We start from the raw sequence: 25,308 nt of genomic DNA on the forward strand, positions 1-25,308 counted from the left end.
TCTACCCCATCCATATGGACTCTCCTCACCTCTCCATTCTCTTCTCCTCTCTTCTCTTGTATTCCTAATTATTCTAGTCTGATATGCACTTGACTCCCCATATTATCCTCACCTGCCCTTTGCTCTTAACTGTTCCAGCCCTGATGTGTACTCTACATATTGTCCTCGCCTGCCCTGTGCTCTTCAATGTTCCAGCACTGATGTGTACTCTACATATTGTCCTTTCCTGTCCTGTCCTCTTCACTGTTCCAGCCCTGATGTGTTCTCTACCTCTACATATTGTCTTCTCCTGTCCTGTGCTCTTCAATGTTCCAGCCCTGATGTGTAATCTACTTCTACATATTGTCCTCTCCTGTCCTGTGCTCTTCAATGTTCCAGCCCTGATGTGTAATCTACATACTGTTCTTTCCTATCCGTGCTCTTCACTGTTCCAGCCCTGAAGTGTACTCTACATATTGTCCTTTCCTGTCCTGTGCTCTTCACTGTTCCAGCCCTGATGTGTACTCTACCTCTTCATATTGTCTTCTCCTGTCCTGTGTTTTTCACTGTTCCAGCTCTGATGTGTACTCTGCATATTGTCCTCTCCTGTCATGTGCTCTTCACTGTTGCAGCCCTGATGTGTAATCCACCTCTACATATTGTCCTCTCCTATCCTGTGCTTGTCGCTCTTCCAGCCCTAATGTGTACTCTACCTCCTCATACTGTCCTTACCTGTTCTTGGCTCCTCACTGCCCCAGCTCTTCTCTTCACTTACCTTTTACATGCTTTTCTCTTTTATCCTATTCAACATTTGCCTCTTCATTTGTGGCTCTGTTGCCTTCCCCTATCTAATGCACCTGTCCTATTTCTACCTTCCCCTCCATTTGTTGAGGTTTCCTATTAATGCTACAATTCTTCCCTTTCCTTGTGTCCATACAGTTGAACATTTTTGATGTCTCAGATGGCCAGAAGACAACCATTTTGAATTACTGCTCATATGTGCAGTGGGTACCGGGAAGTGACGTAGTGGTAGCACAGAACCGCAGTAATCTCTGTGTCTGGTACAATATTGATTCTCCAGAGCGGGTCTCAATGTTCCCAATCAAGGTAACTTTGGGGTTAGAGAGCATTTTTATATAACATTGTTCTTTGTAGAAGGCCAGATATATGTGACACTCTGAGTACCTGTTCTGTTGAAGCTGTGCTCAAAAAAGACTAGTCATCAGTAATGTCTTAGCGGAGGCGGGCCATATTGGTAGCAAAGCAAGGCTTTGCTTTCTCATGTCAGAGTTACCCCCTGATGACTGGTGAGATGATAGAGGTGGAGGAGGAACAGATCCATAGAAAGAATGAAGCAGAAGCAGAGAGATCCTTGCACTGCAGGTCCACAGCTTCTTCTCCAGCAAAGAGAACGGTGAGCTGTACAGTAGTGGCATCAAATCTCACTCCATATCTAGTGTGATTGACATGTGATCAGTCAGAGGCAGTAGTGCCTTGGATGACACAATGTATAAAATACAGAATCTTGTGAACTGCAATGTCGAATTAGTGATACAAAATAATATTTATAAATATTAATAAAATTGTGAATCGCTCACACTATTCACATACCCATACAAAATGTGTTATGTAACAGAAAATATCAATCAAGTGCCACGCTTCACTTCTGATTTAAATCAAAACAACCAACATAAACGTCTTTTAATAAGTGTCCATGTGTTGATATTCTATATCAGGGGTCTCCAAACTTTCGAAACAATTTGCCAGTTTTACTGACCTTCGTACTTTAGGAGGGCCAGAGTGGCCAGTGGGAGTAGAAAATGTCACAGCGCCAGTAGGAGTAAAAAAAAATGACATAGTGCTTGTAGTCAGTGGAAGGAGGAATAGTGTCCAGCTATTGGTATTAGTTGGAGGAACAGTGCCCCATCATTGGTATTAGAGGGAGGAACAGCGCCCCATGATTGGTATTAGAGGGAGAAATAGTGCCCCATCATTGGTATTAGAGGGAGGAATAGTGGCCCATCATTGGTATTATTGGGAGGAATAGTGCCCCATCATTGGTATCAGTGGGAGGAATATTGCCCCATCATTGGTATCAGTGGGAGGAATAGTGCCCCATCATTGGTATCAGTGGGAGGAATAGTTCCCCATCATTGGTATCAGTGGGAGGAATAGTGCCCCATCATTGGTATCAGTGGGAGGAATAGTGTCCCATCATTGGTATCAGTGGGAGGAATAGTGTCCCATCATTGGTATCAGTGGGAGGAATAGTGTTCCATCATTGGTATCAGTGGGAGGAATAGTGTTCCATCATTGGTATCAGTGGGAGGAATAGTGTTCCATCATTGGTATCAGTGGGAGGAATAGTGCCCCATCATTGGTATCAGTGGGAGGAATAGTGTTCCATCATTGGTATCAGTGGGAGGAATAGTGTTCCATCATTGGTATCAGTGGAGGAATACTGCCCCATCATTGGTATCAGTGGGAGGAATAGTGTCCCATCATTGGTATCAGTGGGAGGAATAGTGTCCCATCATTGGTATCAGTGGGAGGAATAGTGTCCCATCATTGGTATCAGTGGGAGGAATAGTGCCCCATCATTGGTATCAGTGGGGGGAATAGTGCCCCGTCATTGGTATCAGTGGGAGGAATAGTGCCCCGTCATTGGTATCAGTGGGAGGAATAGTGCCCCGTCATTGGTATCAGTGGGAGGAATAATGCCCCATCATTGGTATCAGTGGCAGGAATAGTGCCCCATCATTGGTATCAGTGGGAGGAATAGTGTCCCATCATTGGTATCAGTGGGAGGAATAGTGCCCCATCATTGGTATCAGTGGGAGGAATAGTGTTCCATCATTGGTATCAGTGGAGGAATACTGCCCCATCATTGGTATCAGTGGGAGGAATAGTGTCCCATCATTGGTATCAGTGGGAGGAATAGTGTCCCATCATTGGTATCAGTGGGAGGAATAGTGTCCCATCATTGGTATCAGTGGGAGGAATAGTGTCCCATCATTGGTATCAGTGGGAGGAATAGTGCCCCATCATTGGTATCAGTGGGGGGAATAGTGCCCCGTCATTGGTATCAGTGGGAGGAATAGTGCCCCGTCATTGGTATCAGTGGGAGGAATAGTGCCCCGTCATTGGTATCAGTGGGAGGAATAATGCCCCATCATTGGTATCAGTGGCAGGAATAGTGCCCCATCATTGGTATCAGTGGGAGGAATAGTGTCCCATCATTGGTATCAGTGGGAGGAATAGTGCCCCATCATTGGTATCAGTGGGAAGAATAGTGTCCCATCATTGGTATCAGTGGGAGGAATAGTGCCCCATGATTGGTATCAGTGGGAGGAATAGTGCCCCATCATTGGTTTTAGAGGGAGGAATAGTGCCCCATCATTGGTGTCAGTGGGAGGAATAGTGTCCCATCATTGGTATCAGTGGGAGGAATAGTGTCCCATCATTGGTATCACTGGGAGGAATAGTGCCCCATCATTGGTGTCAGTGGGAGGAATAGTGCCCCATCATTGGTATCAGTGGGAGGAATAGTACCCCATCATTGGTGTCAGTGGGAGGAATAGTGCCTCATCATTGGTATCAGTGGGAGGAATAGTGCCCCATCATTGGTATCAGTGGGAGGAATAGTGCCCCATGATTGGTGTCAGTGGGAGGAATAGTGCCCCATCATTGGTGTCAGTGGGAGGAATAGTGTCCCATCATTGGTATCAGTGGGGGGGAATAGTGCACCATCATTGGTATCAGTGGGAGGAATAGTGCCCCATCATTGGTGTCAGTGGGAGGAATAGTGCCCCATCATTGGTATCAGTGGGAGGAATAGTGCCCCATCATTGGTGTCAGTGGGAGGAATAGTGCCCCATCATTGGTATCAGTGAGAGGAATAGTGTCCCATCATTGGTATCAGTGGAAGGAATAGTGTCCCGTCATTGGTGTCAGTGGGAGGAGCAGTGCACCATCATTGGTATCAGTGAGAGGAATAATTCTCCATCATTGGTATCAGTGGGAGGAATAGTGCCCCATTATTGGTGTCAGTGAGATGTATAATGCCCCATCATTGGTGTCAGGTGGAAGAATAGTGCCCCATCATTGGTAAAAGAAGAAGGAATAGTGCTCCATCCTTGGTATTAGTTGGAGGAATAGTACCTAATTGTTTATATCAGTGGAAGGCCAAAATGCCCCATAGCTGGTGCTAGTGGAAGAAATTGTGCCTCCTTGTTGGTGTCAGTGGGAGGAATAGTCCCCCGAGGGCCGGATAGAGGCAAGCAAAGGGCCGCAGTTTGGAGACCAATATTCTATATGGTTGTATATCTTCACAGATGCTTAAATTGCAAATAACCTCTTGAAACCCCTCGTGCAATTATACACTGCAAACCGATGTGTGTACACCTCCACTGGATGTGCTCTCACCTGGTGTATATGACCAAACCTCTAAGTGAGGTCATATACAGCATGTGTCCCTTATGTGGGCTGATATGATGTCCAATGAGCACGAGTCTCCTCCACTCTCCTAGCTGTCCTCCTCCATCAGATAAATACTGAAAAGAGATGACCAAAACATAGTGCTTTATCCTTACAAAAGATTTATTGATAAAACAATATCCAGTAGTCCACTTACATGTATGATGTGTAATATCGTGTCTTGTAAAGTAACTCCAACAAGGCACTGCTACTGATATGGATCCTCCAACCGCTAATCTGCAGCCAGCTGTACCGCACTCCTACGAGCGCCGTGACGTCAAAGAGGGAATACTGGCTATTGCTTTGCCAATTAATCTTTTGTAAGGATAAAGCACTATGTTTTGGTCATCTTTTTTCAGTATTTATCTGATGGAGGAGGACAGCTAGGAGAGTGGAGCAGACTCATGCTCATCGGACATCATATATCAGTCCATATAAGGGACACATGCTATATACAGTTGCAAGAAAAAGTATGTGAACCCCTTGGGATTACGTGGATGTTTGCATGAATTGGGCATAAAATGTGCTCTGAACGTCATCTAAGTCACAACAATAGAAGAACACAGTCTGCTGAACATAATACTACACAAACATTAGATTTTGCCATGGTTTAATTGCACATAACATGTAAACATTCACAGTGTAGGGAGGAAAAAGTATGTGAACCTTTGGACTTAATAACCGGTTGACCCTCCTTTGGCAGCAATAACCTCAACCAAACGTTTCCTGTAGTTGCAGATCAGACCTGCACAACGATCTGGAGTAATTTTGGACCACTCCTCTTCACAAAACTGTTTCAGTGTAGCAATATTCTTGGGATGTCTGGTGTGAATCGCTCTCTTAAGGTCATGCCACAGCATTTCAATCGGGTTGAGGTCAGGACTCTGACTGGGCCACTCCAGAAGGTGTATTCTGTGCTGTTGCAGCCATTGTTTTGTTGAATTTCTTGTATGCTTTGGGTCATTGTCCTGTTGCATCACCCATCCTCTGCGGAGCTTCAGTTGGCGGACAGACGGTCGTACGTTTTCCTGCAAAATGTCTTGATAAACTCTGGAATTCATTTTCCCATCAATGACAACAATCTGTCCAGGCCCTGAGGCAGCAAAGCAGCCCCAAACCATGATGCTCCCTCCGCCATGTTTTACAGTGGGGATGAGGTTTTGATGTTGGTGTGCTGTGCCTTTTTTTCTCCACACATAGTGTTGTGTGTTCTTCCCAAACAACTCAATCTTGGTTTCATCTGTCCACAGTATATTTTGCCAGTAGTGCTGTGGAACATCCAGGTGCTCTTTTGCAAACTTCAAACGTGCTGCAATATTCTTTTTGGACAGCAATGGCTTCCTCCGTGGTGTCCTCCCATGTACTCCATTCTTGTTTAATGTTTTCCCTATTGTAGATGTGTCAACAAAAATGTTAGCATGTGTCAGAGATTTCTGTAGGTCTTTAGTTGACACTCTGGGATTCTTCTTTACCTCATGCAGCATTCTGCGCTGTGCTCTTGCAGTCATTTTTACAGGATGACCCCGCCTAGGGAGAGTAGCAACAGTGCTAAACTTTCTCCATTTGTAGACAGTCTGTCTTACCGTGGACACATGAACATCAAGGCTTTTGGAGATACTTATGTAACCCTTTCCAGCTTCATGCAAGTCAACAATTCTTGATCGTAGGTCTTCTGAGAGCTCTTTTCTGCGAGGCATGGTTCACATCAGACAGTGCTTCTTGAAACCAGTAAACCCAAAACAGGTGTGTGTTTTTTAAGGGCAGAACAGCTGTCAGCAACACATCCAATATCATCACACTGATTGGAGTCAAGGTTGGCTCACTCCTGGCTCCAATTAGCTCTGGGAGAAGTCATTAAGCTAGGGCCTCACATACTTTTTCCTCCCTGCACTGTGAATGTTTACATGTTATGTGCAATTAAACCATGGCAACATCTAATGTTTGTGTAGTATTATGTTCAGCAGACTGTGTTCGTCTATTGTTGTGACTTAGATGACGTTCAGAGCACATTTTATGCCCAATTCATGCAAAACTCCACGTAATCCCAAGGGGTTCACATACTTTTTCTTGCAACTGTATAACCTCACGTAGCAGTTGGTCATCTACACCAGGTGAGCGTACATCCAGTGGAGGTGTACACACATCGGTTTGCAGTGTATAATTGCACGAGGGGTTTCAAGAGGTTATTTGCAATTTAAGCATCTGTGAAGATGTACAGCCATATGAAATATCAGCACATGGACACTTATTAAAAGACATTTATGTTGGTTGTTTTGGTTTAAATCAGAAGTGAAACGCGACACTTGATTGATATTTTCAGTTCCCTAGATGATCTTACACTGCAGATAAACAGCTATGAAGATACAGGACAAGAGTGCCTAGGCTCAGAAAGTGAGCTGATGTTAGGAAGTGCACTGTTAGTTTTCAGGAGTTATTCCAGACAAAAATGGACAAAAAAATAGGAACAATTAACATCCTTAGAAGTTCCCTTGAATTGTCGACAGACAACGCACACTACAACCTCGCTGCAGGCAGTCTACGTAGGTATAGCACACGTCTGGAGGTCTTCTTCATGGGGGGAGATGGTTAGGGGGATTTGATTACCAAATAAAGAGGGTCCATATGAAAAACTGTAAAAAATGAGCTTGAAAGTGAATGTCTTTCTGCAGAACCTTTCCAATAGCAAAGCTGTGAAAACATGGTATATTCTTCCACAGGATTTTTTCTGGCAAATACAAAAGATTTATTTAAGTGGAGGCTTTCCTAAAAGGATAAAATATAAAGCAACCCTGTTGAGATACATGGAGGAGCTCCAGTTTCCCCCTGCAAAAAATTAAGTTGGCAGCTACAAATACTATAAATACCTTTTTTTTAGCTGCCTGCGCCATCAAACGCTGCTTCAATTCCAAAGAGTCGTCCACTAAAGTCCTCTGGGAAACCAACACTTCCAGGAGTGTCCGTCCCCTGGGTTCCCCACAGCTCTCACTGGTTCCTCCTGCTGACCTCCATGTCAAAGGGCTTTGAGCTGCTGTTGACAGCTTCATCATGAGATCACATGGAGACTCTTCGTAGATCATATAGAATTCACCTATAGGTGCATTTGACCTGCAGTTGAACTTTTTCTGACCTACATTTGACCAGTGGTTGAGCTCCTTCTGACCTTCTGTTGACCTCATTCTTACCTGCATTCGACCTACTTCAAGCGAGTTTTGCATTCTTATAGACTTCTATCTTAATCAAAGTCTGCTGACACAGTCCAGGCCCTTCATAAGTACTTGGGTAAGGAAGGATCCGTACGACCCTGGATGTTCTTTAAATTCCTGTATTTATTAGAAGATCACAGAATACAAATTGCATATACACAAACTTGACGTGTTTCAGCCCACACAACCTTAGTCATTACTGTTTTGCCTTGCTCTAGATCAGCTGGAGAATCTGAGGATGTTAGGTGTCATGTAATGTTCTACTAATCATCCTGTCCTGTATGAATTGAACCTTTTCATTTGCAGCCTCTAGCGATGACCTTCTTTGTGTAAATTATGTCTTCTTCTCACTCTAATAGGGTGACATTGTGGAGCTGGAGAGGAATGAGGGAAAGACTGAAGTGGTTGTCTCCGAAGGGGTTAATACAATATCCTACGCCTTGGATGAAGGCCTTATAGAGTTTGGGACGGCCATTGATGACGGAGACTACTACAGGTATGATGTCCACTCTGTCTTGGCTGCCGGGGAGATTCTAGCATCCATAGGGCTCTAAGTACAATGTAATAAGTATAGTAAATAGAAGTAGTAGTTCTTATAAATATGACCTATAACATTCCTCTCCACTGTACACAGAGCTGTCGCTTTCTTGGAGACTCTGGAGATGTCCACAGAGACTGAAGCAATGTGGAAGACCCTCAGCAAACTGTCTCTGGAGGGCCGCCACCTGCATGTCGCCCAGAGGTAGGTAGTGGGGAAAATAATTATTTGATCCCCTGCAGATTTTGTAAGTTTGTCAATTTACAAAGAAATGAACGGTCTATAAGTTTTATCACAGTTGTATTTTAAATGATAGAGACAGAATATCAAGAAAAAATCCAGAAAAAAATATAACAAATGTTATAAGTTGAGTTGCATTTCAGTGAGTAAAATACGTATTTGAACCCCCACCAACCAACAATAATTCTGGCTCCCACAGACTGGCTCTGTGCTCATGTGGTACACAGGTTACTCCTGTCAATTTTAAGAAGGTTCTTCTAATGACAACTTGTTATGTGTATAAAAGACACCTGTCCACAGAATATCTTTCTTCCATTCAAATGCCTATTCCATCATGAGCAAGACCAAAGCGCTGTCAAAGGATATCAGGGACAAGATTGTAGACATGTAAAAGGCTGGAATGGGCTACAAGACCATCAGCAAGAAACTTGCTGAGAAGGAGACAACTGTTGGGCAAATGGAAGAAATACAAAATAACCATCAATTGCCCTCAGTCTGGAGCTCCATGCAAGATTTTGCCTCATGGGGTAAGGATGATCATGAGAAAAGTGAGGCATCAGCCCAGAACTACACAGGAGGAGCTTGTGAAGGAACTCAAAGCAGTTGGGAATACAGCCACCAAACAAACCATTGGTGACACATTACGCCGCCATGGACTCAAATCCTGCAGCGCCTGCAAGGCCCCCCTCCTCAAGAACACACATGTACAGGCCTGTCTGAAGTTTGTCAATGAACATCTAAATGATTCAGAGAAGGATTAGAAGAAAGTGCTGTGGTCAGATGAGACCAAAGTTGAGTTTTTTTAAATTAACTCGACTCGCCATGTCTGGAGGAAGAAAAATGCTGACTATGACCCTAAGAACACCATCCCTACAGTCAAGCATGGAGGTGGAAGCATTATGCTTTGGGGCTTTTTCTCTGCTAATTGTACAGGCCATTTTTGTCACATTGAGGGACCAACGGACGGAGCCATGTATTGTATAACCTTAGATGACAGCCTTCTTCCCTCATCCAGAATACTGAAGATGGGTCGTGGATGGGTCTTCCAGCATAAGAGTGACCCAAAACGTACGACCAAGACAACAAAGAAATGGCTCAAGAAGAAGCACATGAAGGTCATGGAGTGGTCTAGCCAGTCTCCAGACCTTAATCCTGTAGAAAATTTATGGAGGGAGCTGAAACTTCGAATTGTCAAGTGACAGCCAAGAGACCTTAAGGATTTAGAGAAGATCTGTAAAGAAGAGTGGACCAAAATCCCTCCTGAGATGTCTGAAAACCTGGGAACCAACTACAAGGAAAGTCTTACCTCTGTGCTTCCCAACAAGGGTTCTCCACCAACTACAAGGAACGTCTTACCTCTGTGCTTCCCAACAAGGGTTCTCCACCAACTACAAGGAACGTCTTACCTCTGTGCTTCCCAACAAGGGATCTCCACCAACTACAAGAAACGTCTTACCTCTGTGCTTCCCAACAAGGGTTCCTCCACCAACTACAAGGAACATCTTACCTCTGTGCTTCCCAACAAGGGTTCTCCACCAACTACAAGGAACGTCTTACCTCTGTGCTTCCCAACAAGGGTTCTCCACCAACTACAAGGAACGTCTTACCTCTGTGCTTCCCAACAAGGGTTCCTCCACCAACTACAAGGAACATCTTACCTCTGTGCTTCCCAACAAGGGTTCTCCACCAACTACAAGGAACGTCTTACCTCTGTGCTTCCCAACAAGGGTTCCTCCACCAACTACAAGGAACATCTTACCTCTGTGCTTCCCAACAAGGATTCTTCACCAACTATTAAGTCATGTTTTGCTCGGGGATCAAATACTTATTTTACTCACTGAAGTGCAACTCCATTTATAACATTTGTATCGTGTGTTGTTTCTGGATTTTTGGTTGATGTTCTGTCTCTATAATTTAAAAAACACCTATGATAAAAATTATAGACCCTTCATTTCTCTGTAAGTGGGCAAATTACAAAATCTGCAGGGGATCCAATCATTATTTCCCCCAGTGTATATATGATCTGTGATGGAAGACTGTACTGGGATATAGTGTGTGTATGTATGATCTGTGATGGAAGCCTGTACTGGGATATGGTGTGTGTATGTATGATCTGTGATGGGAGCCTGTACTGGGATATAGTGTGTGTATATATGATCTGTGATGGAAGCCTGTACTGGGATATAGTGTGTGTATGTGTGATCTGTGATGGAAGCCTGTACTGGGATATGGTGTGTGTATGTATGATCTGTGATGGTAGCCTGTACTGGGATATGGTGTGTGTATGTATGATCTGTGATGGGAGCCTGTACTGGGATATAGTGTGTGTATGTATGATCTGTGATGGAAGCCTGTACTGGGATATAGTGTGTGTATGTGTGATCTGTGATGGAAGCCTGTACTGGGATATAGTGTGTGTATGTATGATCTGTGATGGAAGCCTGTACTGGGATATAGTGTGTGTATGTATGATCAGTGATGGAAGCCTGTACTGGGATATGGTGTGTGTATGTATGATCTGTGATGGAAGCCTGTACTGGGATATGGTGTGTGTATGTATGATCTGTGATGGAAGCCTGTACTGGGATATGGTGTGTGTATGTATGATCTTTGATGGTGGCCTGTACTGGGATTTACTGTGTGTATGTATGATCTGTGATGGTGGCCTGTACTGGGATTTAGTGTGTGTATGTATGATCTGTGATGGTGGCCTGTACTGGGATTTAGTGTGTGTATGTATGATCTGTGATGGAAGCCTGTACTGGGATATAGTGTGTGTATGTATGATCTGTGATGGAAGCCTGTACTGGGATATAGTGTGTGTATGTATGATCTGTGATGGAAGCCTGTACTGGGATATGGTGTGTGTATGTATGATCTGTGATGGAAGACTGTACTGGGATATGGTGTGTGTATGTATGATCTGTGATGGAAGCCTGTACTGGGATATAGTGTGTGTATGTATGAGCTGTGATGGGGGCCTGTATGGGATATGGTGTGTGTATATATGATCTGTGATGGAAGCCTGTACTGGAATATAGTGTGGGTATGTATGATCTGTGATGGTGGCCTGTATGGGATATGGTGCGTGTTTGTGTTTGTGTATGATCTGTGATGGTGGCGTGTTCTGGGATATGGTGTGTGTTTGTGTGTGTGTGTGTTTGTGTATGATCTGTGATGGTGGCCTGTATGGGATATGGTGTGTGTTTGTGTGTGTGTGTGTATGATCTGTGATGGTGGCCTGTATGGGATATGGTGTGTGTTTGTGTGTGTGTGTGTATGATCTGTGATGGTGGCCTGTATGGGATATGGTGTGTGTGTGTATGATCTGTGATGGTGGCGTGTTCTGGGATATGGGGTGTGTGTGTGTATGATCTGTGATGGTGGCCTGTATGGGATATGGTGTGTGTATGATCTGTGATGGTGGCCTGTATGGGATATGGTGTGTGTGTGTGTGTGTGTGTGTGTGTATGATCTGTGATGGTGGCGTGTTCTGGGATATGGGGTGTGTGTGTGTGTGTGTGTGTGTGTGTGTGTGTGTGTGTGTATGATCTGGGTTGGAGGTCTTTATTGGGATATGCTGTATATATAAGAACTGTGGGAGGCCTGTACCTGGATATGTTCTATATAAGATTTGTGATGAAAGTGGTAATGAATGCCCATATACTATAGAACAGTCATAGAAATATACCACAACTGTCCCTCTTTCAGGTGTTTTGCTGCCCTGGGGGACGTTGCCAAAGTCAAATTCCTGCGGGAGACCAATGAGATTGTAGAGCAGGCGGCAGCTGAGTATGTGAGTATCTGCTAAGATGGGTGACAGGATTTTGGACTAGGAGGGTCATGTGAAGGTCTGGGATTGGGTTTTTGTAATGGGCCCCTTTTCCATCCTCCATCCAATGAGAACACATGGAGATTCCGGAGTTATTCTCATTGGAGGTCTCATCCACTGATTAAATCTTACGTGTCATTGGGGTCTCTGTCTCTGGTGCAGATCCTGGCTGGTTAGGTCATTGGTATAACTGTCTACCAGGCCCCGATCTGTGATTGGTGCAGATCCTGGCTGGTTAGGTCATTGGTATAACTGTCTACCAGGCCCCGATCTGTGATTGGTGCAGATCCTGGCTGGTTATGTCATTGGTATAGCTGTCTACCAGACCCCGATCTGTGATTGGTGCAGCTGCTGGCTGGTAATGTCATTGGTATATCTCAGTGGCTTCTTTATAAACAAAATACATTCCTTTCACAGCACTGCACCATGTGTCTGCCAAATTTTTCCCCAGTTTAAAGCACAAAGTGAAAATTTTGATGTTGTTAGGACACTATAAAATGGTGAAAGGCATAAGGATCGGAGGAGAAAATAGAAAAAAATACAACTGAGAAAAGACCCCATGTACAGCAGAAAACTGGGGTATTGTCCTTATAAGTAAGTTGGAGCAGCTTTATAATTAGGAGAGGATGTTGGAATCCATACAGGGAACATGTAACACTAAAAGCTTCCTTCCAGTCATTTAGCGAATGGCAGCCAGTGCACGTCCCAGAAGTGAAATCCAGATATATATATTTATATAATGCACTAACCCCAGTTCTCTGCTTCCAGGGTGGAGATGGCACCAGGAGCTACAAGGTTCAAGCCCGACTGGCCATGCTGCAGCACAACTTTAAACTGGCTGAGATGATCTACCTGGAGCAGGTTAGACTCTGCATGCTAGGACTGAGATGGGATGATCTACCTGGAGCAGGTTAGACTCTGCATGCTAGGACTGAGATGGGATGATCTACCTGGAGCAGGTTAGACTCTGCATGCTAGGACTGAGATGGGATGATCTACCTGGAGCAGGTTAGACTCTGTGCATGCTAGGACTGAGATGGGATGATCTACCTGGAGCAGGTTAGACTCTGTGCATGCTAGGACTGAGATGGGATGATCTACCTGGAGCAGGTTAGACTCTGCATGCTAGGACTGAGATGGGATGACCTACCTGGAGCAGGTTAGACTCTGTGCATGCTAGGACTGAGATGGGATGACCTACCTGGAGCAGGTTAGACTCTGTGCATGCTAGGACTGAGATGGGATGATCTACCTGGAGCAGGTTAGACTCTGCATGCTAGGACTGAGATGGGATGACCTACCTGGAGCAGGTTAGACTGTGCATGCTAGGACTGAGATGGGATGATCTACCTGGAGCAGGTTAGACTGTGCATGCTAGGACTGAGATGGGATGATCTACCTGGAGCAGGTTAGACTGTGCATGCTAGGACTGAGATGGGATGATCTACCTGGAGCAGGTTAGACTGTGCATGCTAGGACTGAGATGGGATGATCTACCTGGAGCAGGTTAGACTCTGCATGCTAGGACTGAGATGGGATGACCTACCTGGAGCAGGTTAGACTCTGTGCATGCTAGGACTGAGATGGGATGACCTACCTGGAGCAGGTTAGACTCTGTGCATGCTAGGACTGAGATGGGATGATCTACCTGGAGCAGGTTAGACTCTGCATGCTAGGACTGAGATGGGATGACCTACCTGGAGCAGGTTAGACTGTGCATGCTAGGACTGAAATGGGATGATCTACCTGGAGCAGGTTAGACTGTGCATGCTAGGACTGAGATGGGATGATCTACCTGGAGCAGGTTAGACTGTGCATGCTAGGACTGAGATGGGATGATCTACCTGGAGCAGGTTAGACTCTGAATGCTAGGACTGAGATGGGATGATCTACCTGGAGCAGGTTAGACTCTGTGCATACTAGGACTGAGAATGGGATATATACCTGGAGCAGGTGAGACTCTATGCATACTAGGCCTGAGATGAGCGTATCTGCCTAGGGAAGGTGAGACTCTATGCATGCTAGAACTACCTGGAGCGATACTTGAAAGCCGTTTCACGAAATTAAAGAGAACAGAAGCTAAGGAACGTTGGCACATTATTTACTTCAAAAATTACATTAAACATGCAGTGCATTTATTATTACTTTAAGTTGCTATCCTTTTTTCTATTTTTTCTTGTTCTTGTACCTTTTTCGATTTCCACCTATAGAATGCGGTGACAGAGGCAATGGTCATGTACCAGGAATTACACATGTGGGATGAATGTATCGCTGTAGCAGAGACCAAGGTATGCTGTGTGTCAGCAATATAATATAATCTCCCCACCCAGACAGCACATATAGGGCACCACACTGGAGACACCGGAGCATACAGGGGTCACTGGAGACAAAGGAACGTACAGGGGTCACTGGAGACACAGGAACTTGCAGGGGTCACTGGAGACATGGAAACGCACAGGGGTCATTGGAGACGTGGAAACGCACAGGGGTTACTGGAGACACGGAAACGCATAAGGGTCACTGGAGACACGGAAACGCATAAGGGTCACTGGAGACACGGAAACGCATAAGGGTCACTGGAGACACGGGAATGCACAGATGTCACTGGAGACACGGGAATGCACAGATGTCACTGGAGACACGGGAACGCACAGGGGTCACTGGAGACGTGGAAACGCTCAGGGGTCAGTGGAGACGTGGAAACGCTCAGGGGTCAGTGGAGACGTGGAAACGCTCAGGGGTCACTGGAGACGTGGAAACGCTCAGGGGTCACTGGAGACGTGGAAACGCTCAGGGGTCACTGGAGACGTGGAAACGCTCAGGGGTCACTGGAGACGTGGAAACGCACAGGGGTCACTGGAGACGTGGAAACGCTCAGGGGTCACTGGAGACGTGGAAACGCTCAGGGTTCACTGGAGACGTGGAAACGCTCAGGGTTCACTGGAGACGTGGAAACGCTCAGGGTTCACTGGAGACGTGGAAACGCTCAGGGTTCACTGGAGACGTGGAAACGCTCAGGGGTCACTGGAGACGTGGAAACGCTCAGGGGTCACTGGAGACGTGGAAACGCTCAGGGGTCACTGGAGACGTGGAAACGCTCAGGGGTCACTGGAGACGTGGAAACGCTCAGGGGTCACTGGAGACGTGGAAACGCTCAGGGGTCACTGGAGACGTGGAAACGCTCAGGGGTCACTGGAGACGTGGAAACGCTCAGGGGTCACTGGAGACGTGGAAACGCTCAGGGGTCACTGGAGACGTGGAAACGCTCAGGGGTCACTGGAGACGTGGAAACGCTCAGGGGTCACTGGAGACGTGGAAACGCTCAGGGGTCACTGGAGACGTGGAAACGCTCAGGGGTCACTGGAGACGTGGAAACGCTCAGGGGTCACTGGAGACGTGGAAACGCTCAGGGGTCACTGGAGACGTGGAAACGCTCAGGGGTCACTGGAGACGGGAGCTCGCATGGGTCATTGGAGACACGGGAGTTCGCACGGGTCACTGGAGACACGGGAGCTTGCACGGGTCATTGGAGACACGGGAGCTCGCACGGGTCACTGGAGACACGGGAGCTCGCACGGGTCACTGGAGACACAGGAACGCACAAGGGTCAATGGAAACTGGGGGGGCATACTTTAATCTTGAACAGAATTTTCTTGTCCCCCTCGCAGGGTCACCCTGAGCTGGAAAGTTTGAAGCGCAACTACCTGCGATACTTGTCAGACAGTCAGCAGGAGGAGAAAGCGGGTGAGGTGCGAGAACAAGAAGGTGACTATATCTCGGCTGTCAACATGTACCTGCATGCCGGGCTCCCAGCAAAAGCAGCCCGTTTGTGTATGAGCCAAGAACAGCTTCTGGCCAATTCCGATCTCATGGGGAGGGTCACTGCTGCCCTGATTAAAGGAGACTTCTACGAGAGGGTGAGTCTTACTGTTTCATCTTTCTAGATGTCTGCAAACTGTTCACCATTACCTGTCTCACCTGTCTGTAGACCTTTCAGGACTTTTGACTTTCTCCATAGATTTTTCTAAATCTCTCACTTTTATAGACCCTTCTAAATCTTCTGTTAGTTTCTCTGTAGAACTTTTTAGATCTTGTCTCTCTTTATCTGTGGACCGTTTAGGTTTTTCTCATACTTTCTCTGTAGACTCTTCTGGATCTCCTCTGTAAACTCTTGCTGGATTTTGTTTCTAGATGTTTGCCTGATATTATATACTGGTGTTTTTTTTTTCCAGGCAGGGGACTTATTAGAAAAAATTAATAACAGCCGTCGGGCATTGGAATGTTACTGCAAGGCCAACGCCTTCAGGAAAGGTGAGCAGAAGAATGGTGACCTGACATTGGAGGACCCAGAACCATAGTGACCTAACATTGTGGGTCCCAGAATGTTTGTAATCTGACATGGAGATCTCAGAATAATAATGACCTGGCACTGGGGTTTCCAGACTGATGGAAATCTTAAATTTGGGGTCCCTGACATTGGTTGTCCCAAAGTGATGGAGACTTGACATTGGGACTCCCAGATGATGGTGACCTTACTTTGGGGCTCCCAGACTGATGGTACCCTTATTTTGGGGCTTCCAGACTGATGGTGACCTTATTGTGGGGGTCCAAGACTGATGGAGACTTACTTTGGAGCTCCCAGACTAGGAGTGGCCTGACTTTTGGGGCCCCAGACTGATGATGACTTGACATTGGGGCTCCCAGACTGATGGTGACCTTACTTTGGGGGTTCCAGACTGATGGCGACCTGACACTGGGGGTTCCAGACTGATGGCGACCTGACACTGGGGGTTCCAGACTGATGGCGACCTGACACTGGGGGTTCCAGACTGATGGCGACCTAACGCTGGGGGTTGCAGACTGATGGCAACCTGACACTGGGGGTTCCAGACTGATGGTGACCTGACACTGAGGGTCCCAGACTGAAGGTGACTTGACAGTGGGCTCCCAGTCTGATGGTGGCCTATTTTTTGGGGTTCCAAACTGATGGTGACTTGACAGTGGTGGTCCCAGAATGATGGTGACCTGACAATGGGGTTCCCAGAATGATGGTGACCTGACAATGGGGTTCCCAGAATGATGGTGGCCTGACAATGGGGATCCTAGACTGATAGTGACCTGACAGTAGGGGGTGCCAGACTGATGATGACCAGACATTGGGGGACCCAATCTTACGGAGACCCAATAATACTCGTACATTCCATGTATGGTACTAGTATCCTAATCCTGCATCCATGGGGCACGTTATTGTCCCGGGGTCCCACTAGTCCAGATAAAAGGAACATCGAATACGATCATAGATATATAATAGTGAAGGTATAGAATCAGGAATGTGAAAGGCCATCAAAGACAAGGAATTATGATCCCACTTATCAGGTTGTCAGGAAGATAAAGGTGTGGGGTGGCTCCTTTCAGCATTGCTTTTACTTTGTGGGTTCACCTTTGATACCATCAAGGATTATTGCCCAACATGTGTCGTAAAGTACTCTCAGGAGTGATAGGAAAAGGGGATTCATTTGACCAAAGCCAATGGCTGTTCTTCCTTTCTCCTACAACTCTTCTTAGGGAGGCAGTGCTTATAGTACACCTTGACACTCGCTGTCCTAGCATCACCATTTAACAAATTAAAGGGTTTGTTCACCTTTTTCCTACACTCTCCCCACCCCCTGGTCCCCGCTGTACTTACCTCTTTGGGTGATTAGCTGTCACAGCCCACAAATCAGTCTGGGGATTTGAAATCCCCGCTTTTCTTCTGGCTTCCGGGACGGATGAAAGCAATTCCAGTTGGTCAAAGTGGTCACATTTTAGAATCCCTCTGATCCATTCCAGGAGCCCTAAGGAAAGTCTGCAGAGCTCAGAAATGACACTTAGTGCTCTGGACTGAGACAAGTACACACTATAGAGGGATAGGCTTTGTTCATATTTCATGTTTACAACCACTGATTTGGCTGCCATGGCTGTTACCGGCTTTTGGTGGGCCTAGTGATCTCAGTATTGGACTATGGAACCAATTATTGGTGGTTTCTGTCTCCTGTATGTGTCCCCAGCGGTGGAGTTGGCTCGAGTGGCATTTCCTACAGAAGTACTAAAACTGGAGCAGTCCTGGGGGGATTTCCTGGTGCAGCAGAAACAGCTGGATGCAGCCATCAATCACTACATCGAGGCTGGGTAAGATATTGTGTGTGATCTGTATGTATGTGTGTGATATACATACATACAGGGCTTCTTTTCTCAGAGAATAGGTGTAGGAGCTCCCACGATCTGAGTCACTTCTTGTCTCCGCATCTCTGAGCACTGTCCCTTGGTTCCACCCCTTACCCACCTTCCAGTACTGCTACTTTTATAGAGTACAGAGCCAAGTATCATTTTGTGGTGCTAAGTTATTTTCATGGAATTTGTTAATGATAACAAGAAAAACAGTAAAATAGATCCCCTGCAGCAACAATAGATTTCCCAGCAAGAAAATACCACCCCAGCAGTAACAACAGATCTCCCAGCAGCCAATAGACCCCTCCCTCAACAGTGGATCCCTTCCAGCAACAATTGACCCCCCCAGCAGCAATGGATCCGCCACCAGCAACAAGAAGCTGTCACACAAAAAAAGATTTAAGGGGGGATATGCTCTCCATGTATAATACATAAGGGGAGGATATGATCACCATGTATAATACATAAGGGGGATATGATCTCCATGTATAATACATAAGGGGGGATATGATCTCCATGTATAATACATAAGGGGGGATATGATCTCCATGTATAATACATAAGGGGGAATATGATCACCATGTATAATACATAAGGGGGATATGATCTCCATGTATAATACATAAGGGGGGATATGATCTCCATGTATAATATATAAGGGGGATATGATCTCCATGTATAATACATAAGGGGGGATATGATCTCCATGTATAATACATAAGGGGGGATATGATCTCCATGTATAATACATAAGGGGGGATATGATCTCCATGTATAATACATAAGGGGGGATATGATCACCATGTATAATACATAAGGGGGGATATGATCACCATGTATAATACATAAGGGGGGATATGATCACCATGTATAATACATAAGGGGGATATGATCTCCATGTATAATACATAAGGGGGGATATGATCACCATGTATAATACATAAGGGGGGATATGATCACCATGTATAATACATAAGGGGGATATGATCACCATGTATAATACATAAGGGGGGATATGATCACCATGTATAATACATAAGGGGGGATATGATCTCCATGTATAATACATAAGGGGGGATATGATCACCATGTATAATACATAAGGGGGGATATGATCTCCATGTAGAATACATAAGGGGGATATGATCACCATGTAGAATACATAAGGGGGATATGATCTCCATGTATAATACATAAGGGGGGATATGATCTCCATGTATAATACATAAGGGGGGATATGATCTCCATGTATAATACATAAGGGGGGGATATGATCTCCATGTATAATACATAAGGGGGGATATGATCACCATGTATAATACATAAGGGGGATATGATCACCATGTATAATACATAAGGGGGGATATGATCACCATGTATAATACATAAGGGGGGGGATATGATCACCATGTATAATACATAAGGGGGGGATATGATCTCCATGTATAATACATAAGGGGGATATGATCTCCATGTATAATACATAAGGGGGGGATATGATCACCATGTATAAATACATCAATGGTTCATATAGTGAACTCGTGTAGAGTTATTCCCCCTGAGCTATTCCCACAGAGGACAAGGGGGCGCTCTTTACATCTGGAGGAAAAGAAATGTAATCTCCAAATACGGAAAGCTTTCTTCACAGTAAGAGCTGTGAAAATGTGGAATAGACTCCTTCAAGAGTTGGTTGTGGCCAGCTCAGTGGATTGCTGTAGGAAAGTCCTGGATTGTTTCTTGGATACACAGAATATAACTGGATATAACATTTATAGGTAACGTTGATCCAGGGAATATCCGATTGCCTCTTGGGGGATCAGGAAGGAATTTTTTTCCCTGCAGGAGCAAATTGGATCGTGCTTTGCTGGGGTTTTTTTTACCTTCCTCTGGATCAACTGTGGGTATGGGATTATAACTTTTTTTTTTTTTTTAATGGTTGAACTGACCTTTGTATTTTTTCAGCCAGACTAATTATGTAACTATGTAATTCCCTCCAGTGACAATAGATGTCCCAGCGGGCAGCATCAATAAACCTTCAAGCACAACAGAGCACCTCTTGCCATTACATACATTCAGTACTGAAGGTGCCGGAACTGCATTCCCCCGAGTTCCCGCTGAAAAATAGCCATATCTATATATTACCCCGTCCATCATATCATTGATTTGTTCTTTTCTCACTAGCATTTCTGGTTTCCTATTTGTATATCAGCAGGGCCAACTTATTCAGGTAGAGGGTGGAGCTTTGAGAAAAGGAGTGGGATGTAGATGTACTATACATCTTCTGCTCTACCAGGAAATATTAAAACCCAAGTAACAAAACTCTAGAAACGTGACGAAGTCAGCAATCTAATGATTCCACTATTATATCTGAACTCTAGCCATCAATAAATCATTTGGGCAGCATTCACTTTATTCCGGAACTATCCCGAACAGAAAATCCTGCCCTTCGCTAGATGGAGCTCCTCTTCTGGTTATTCAAATTCCTTTGAGTCTAGGCCAGTGGTCTCTAAACTGCCACCCAGGGGCAAGATGAGGCCCTTTTGCTGGCTTTGATCTGGTCCTTGGAGCACTATTAGATCCACTGACACCAACTATGGGCACAACTTCTCCCATTGACACCAACAATGGGGCCCAGTGATATCAAAGATCGGGCAGAAGTTCCCCTAGTGACACCAACTATGGGGCACAACTTCTCCCATTGACACCAACAATGGGGCCCAGTGATATCAAAGATCTGGCAGAAGTTCCCCTAGTGACACCAACTATGGGGCACAACTTCTCCCATTGACTCCAACAATGGGGCCCAGTGATATCAAAGATCGGGCAGAAGTTCCCCTAGTGACACCAGCAATGGGGCACAACTTCTCCCATTGACACCAACAATGGGGCCCAGTGATATCAAAGATCGGGCAGAAGCTCCCCTAGTGACACCAGCTATGGGGCACAATTTCTCCCATTGACACCAACAATGGAGCACTACTCCTCCCAATGACACCAAAGATGGGTCACTACTCCTCCCAATAAGTGAGAATCGATATAGATATAAACTTAGTGAAGCGCTAAAATAAACTCATACTAAACAGTGCCTATAAAAATATATATGTATAAATGAATGATAATAATATTTGTATTTAAAGTGATGAAAATCAGATATGAACACACTGTGCTCTGATCTCTATGGATCAATAAAGTGCAATCTGGTGGTAACCACAATGAATACTTGTGGTAATTTACCGTGATATCAACAAATAAAAATAGAAATAAATATCCCCCTTGTGCCCATAAACAGGTAATGAATGGTGATTTTGCAAAACGTGGCCCCTTATAAAAAGGGAAAATGAATATCGGTGTTAATAGTGCTAAATAGACAATGACACCAACGATGGGGCACTATTTCTAACAATGGTGCCAAATGACACCAAAGATGGGGCACAACCCCTCCCACTGACACCAGCCATGGGGCACGATTCCTCCCACTGAAGCCAACGATGGGGCATTTTTTTCCCACTGACGCTGGATAATTTTCTACTACCATCGGCCACAGTCCGGCCCCCTTTAAGTTTGAAGGATAGTAAGCTGGCCCTTTGCTGAAATAGATTGGAGACCCCTGGCCTAGGCTGTCATGACTTCTGCCCTCTTGGAGAAAGTTGTCATGACTCCTGGGCCAACAGTACTGCAGCACAGAACATGGCTCACATTATGTGATTCATTATTATGAGTGAATTAGGAAAGGCTTTCTTTTCTAATGGTACTGACGATCAAAAATGTTCTTTTTATAATTAATACTAAGTATAAAAATATGCTTTAGTTTGGTTGGAAAAAAATGTGTGATTGTCTTTGACCAGGTGTTCAGCGAAAGCCATAGAAGCTGCAATTGGTGCTCGCCAGTGGAAGAAAGCCATCCACATCCTAGAGATTCAGGAGGCCAAGACCGCCAGCGAATATTACCTGAAGATAGCGCAACATTACAACTCCATGCAGGAGTATGAGGTCAGGTGACCACTCAGTGACATGACTTGTAGCCGTGGAGCCAATATTGGGCTTATGTCATTGGTCAGAGAATGCAGAACTCATCTGTCTCTAATCAGAGGTCGCTTAGTTTGCCTAAGGGCCAATTCAGACTGTATGCGGTGACATACGTTTCACCGCTGTAAATGTGCCGAATCATGTCAGACATCTCTGTGGCAGATTTGCTCAGTTTCACGCAGAATTTCACGTTTCCTCTTTGTTCTAACTTGCTGTCCATAATGAAATAGCAGACTTGGTAACACACATGGTCAGACTAGCACCAGTTGCACAGCTCCCAATGTACACAGGTTGAAGTCTTTTGGCACACTGACTTATAAAGGTTGATGCTCACTGCAACTGTGCCTGCAGCCCTGTGCTGCCATCTGTTGGCGTGTTACAAAACTAGTCTTGAAACTTTTCGATTACACCTTGTATCTGGTACCTGACCCAACAGTTGTGATCTGACCTCTGACCCAACAGCCTTGATATAACCCATCTCTTCTGATCTGGTCCCTGACCCCACAGCTCTGATCCAGCCCATCCCTTCCAATCTGATCTCTGACCCAACGCCTTGATATAACACGTCCACTCTGATCTGACCTTTGACCCAATAGCTCTGATCTAACCCTTCATCTCTAATTTGACCCCAGAGCTCTGATCTGACCCCTCACCCTACAACTCTGATCTAACCCATCTCCTCTGATCTGGACCCTGACTTTACAGCTCTGATCTAATCCATCTCCTCTGATCTGGACCCCGACTTTACAGCTCTGATCTAACCCATCTCCTCTGATCTGGACCCTGACCCTACAGCTCTGATCTAACCTTTGTCTTCTGATCTGGACCCTGACCCTACAGCTCTGATCTAAGCCATCTCCTCTGATCTGGACCCTGACCCTACAGCTCTGATCTAACCTATCTCTTATGATCTGACCTCTGACCCATCAACTCTGATCTAACCCATCTTCTCTGATCTGGACCCTGACCCTACAGCTCTGATCTAACCCATCTCCTCTGATCTGGACCCTGACCCCACAGCTCTGATCTAACCCATCTCCTCTGATCTGGACCCTGACCCTACAGCTCTGATCTAACCCATCTCCTCTGATCTGGACCCTGACCCTACAGCTCTGATCTAACCCATCTCCTCTGATCTGGACCCTGACCCTACAGCTCTGATCTAACCCATCTCCTCTGATCTGGACCCTGACCCCACAGCTCTGATCTAACCCATCTCCTCTGATCTGGACCCTGACCCTACAGCTCTGATCTAACTCATCTCCTCTGATCTGGACCCTGACCCTACAGCTCTGATCTAACCCATCTCCTCTGATCTGGACCCTGACCCTACAGCTCTGATCTAACCTATCTCTTATGATCTGACCTCTGACCCATCAACTCTGATCTGACCCAATAGCCTTCATCTAAACTATCCACTCTGATCTGTCCCCACAGCTCTGATTCAACCTACCTCTTCTGATCTGACCTCACAAATCAAATATAACCCATCTCTTATCTGACCTTTGAACTGACTGTGTCGTACTTGTGAAAAGAGGAATTAAATTGCTGAGGGTTATTGGGTTCTGCAAGCTTGTATCCTGTAAGGTTTATCCCCATCTGTCCCCACCTTTCTTCATCTTTTTTTTCTGGCTCTTGTGTTTTTAGATGGCTGAGCAGCTCTATATTAAAGCTGGGAGGAGTAAGGACGCCATTGACATGTACACACAAGCTGGCCGATGGGAACAGGCACACGCGGTATGTCCATTTACCTATCGGCTGTATATGGCGGAAGGGGGGTCAGTGCTACAAATTGCAGATGGTGAGAGGGAGACTGGTCACATTTCTGTTCTTATTTTATAGCTGGCAGTGAAGTGTATGAACCCAGAGGATGTGTCCGTTTTGTACGTCACCCAGGCCAAGGAGCAGGAGAAGCAGGGCCGCTACAGGGAGGCCGAGAGGTGAGATGTTGTATCAATCGGACATGCTTTTACATTCCATCAAGGAGATGGAGGTGCAGCTCCACTAAAAGGGAAGGTGGTAAGAAGTAAGTGCATAAGCCTGACATGAGTTCACTGGGGGCCAAGATACAGGAGAACCAGGGCTACTACAAGGAGTCCAGGGGGTGATATGTCACATAAATCTCAGGCGAACTTACTTTCGGTCAAGGAGATGGCGATTCAGGGCTGCTACAAAGAGGCTGAGAGGGAAAATGTCACATAAATCTTGGCTGAGTTTACTTTTGGTCCAGGAGCAAAAGAAGCGGACTACTACAAGGAGGTGGTCTGAAATAAGATGGTACATAAGTATGGAATGAGTTCACTGGGGGCCAAGGAGCAAGGGAAGCAGGGACCACTACAAGGAGGTGGTCTGAAATAAGATGGTACATACCTCTGGGGTGAGTTCTCTGGGGGCCTAGGAGCAAGAGAAGCAGGGACTAATACAAGAAGGTGGTCTGAAGTAAGATGATACATAAGTTTGGGGTGAGTTCTCTGGGGGCCTAGGAGCAAGAGAAGCAGGGACTACTACAAAGAGGTGGTCTGAAGTAAGATGGTACATAAATCTGGGGTGAGTTCTCTGGGGGCCTAGGAGCAAGAGAAGCAGGGTTTCTACAAGGAGGTGGTCTGAAGTAAGATGGTACATAGGTCTGGGGTGAGTTCCCTGGGGGCCTAGGAGCAAGAGAAGCAGGGACTACTACAAGGAGGTGGTCTGAAGTAAGATGGTACATAAGTCTAGGGTGAGTTCCCTGGGGGCCTAGGAGCAAGAGAAGCAGGGACTACTACAAGGAGGTGGTCTGAAGTAAGATGGTACATACGTCTGGGGAGAGT

The 25,308-nt window shown here is 45.7% G+C and overlaps 1 protein-coding gene across 1 annotated transcript in view; it reads left to right on the forward strand.

Moving 5' to 3' along the window:
• Positions 1–25,308, forward strand: part of IFT172 (intraflagellar transport 172) — a 79,151-nt gene that overhangs the window by 27,168 nt on the left and 26,675 nt on the right. Inside the window, 12 exon segments of the mRNA XM_089659672.1 lie at positions 919–1,086; positions 8,018–8,154; positions 8,293–8,400; positions 12,148–12,232; positions 13,037–13,129; positions 14,479–14,556; positions 15,937–16,185; positions 16,501–16,579; positions 18,316–18,436; positions 22,321–22,465; positions 24,149–24,238; positions 24,344–24,441. Coding sequence (XP_089515798.1) covers positions 919–1,086; positions 8,018–8,154; positions 8,293–8,400; positions 12,148–12,232; positions 13,037–13,129; positions 14,479–14,556; positions 15,937–16,185; positions 16,501–16,579; positions 18,316–18,436; positions 22,321–22,465; positions 24,149–24,238; positions 24,344–24,441 — 1,451 coding nt within the window.

Source organism: Staurois parvus, unplaced genomic scaffold (genome assembly GCF_062004578.1).
Source record: "Staurois parvus isolate SC_StPar_1 unplaced genomic scaffold, SC_StPar_1.0 ptg001181l, whole genome shotgun sequence".
NCBI classification, from domain to species: Eukaryota; Metazoa; Chordata; class Amphibia; order Anura; family Ranidae; genus Staurois; species Staurois parvus.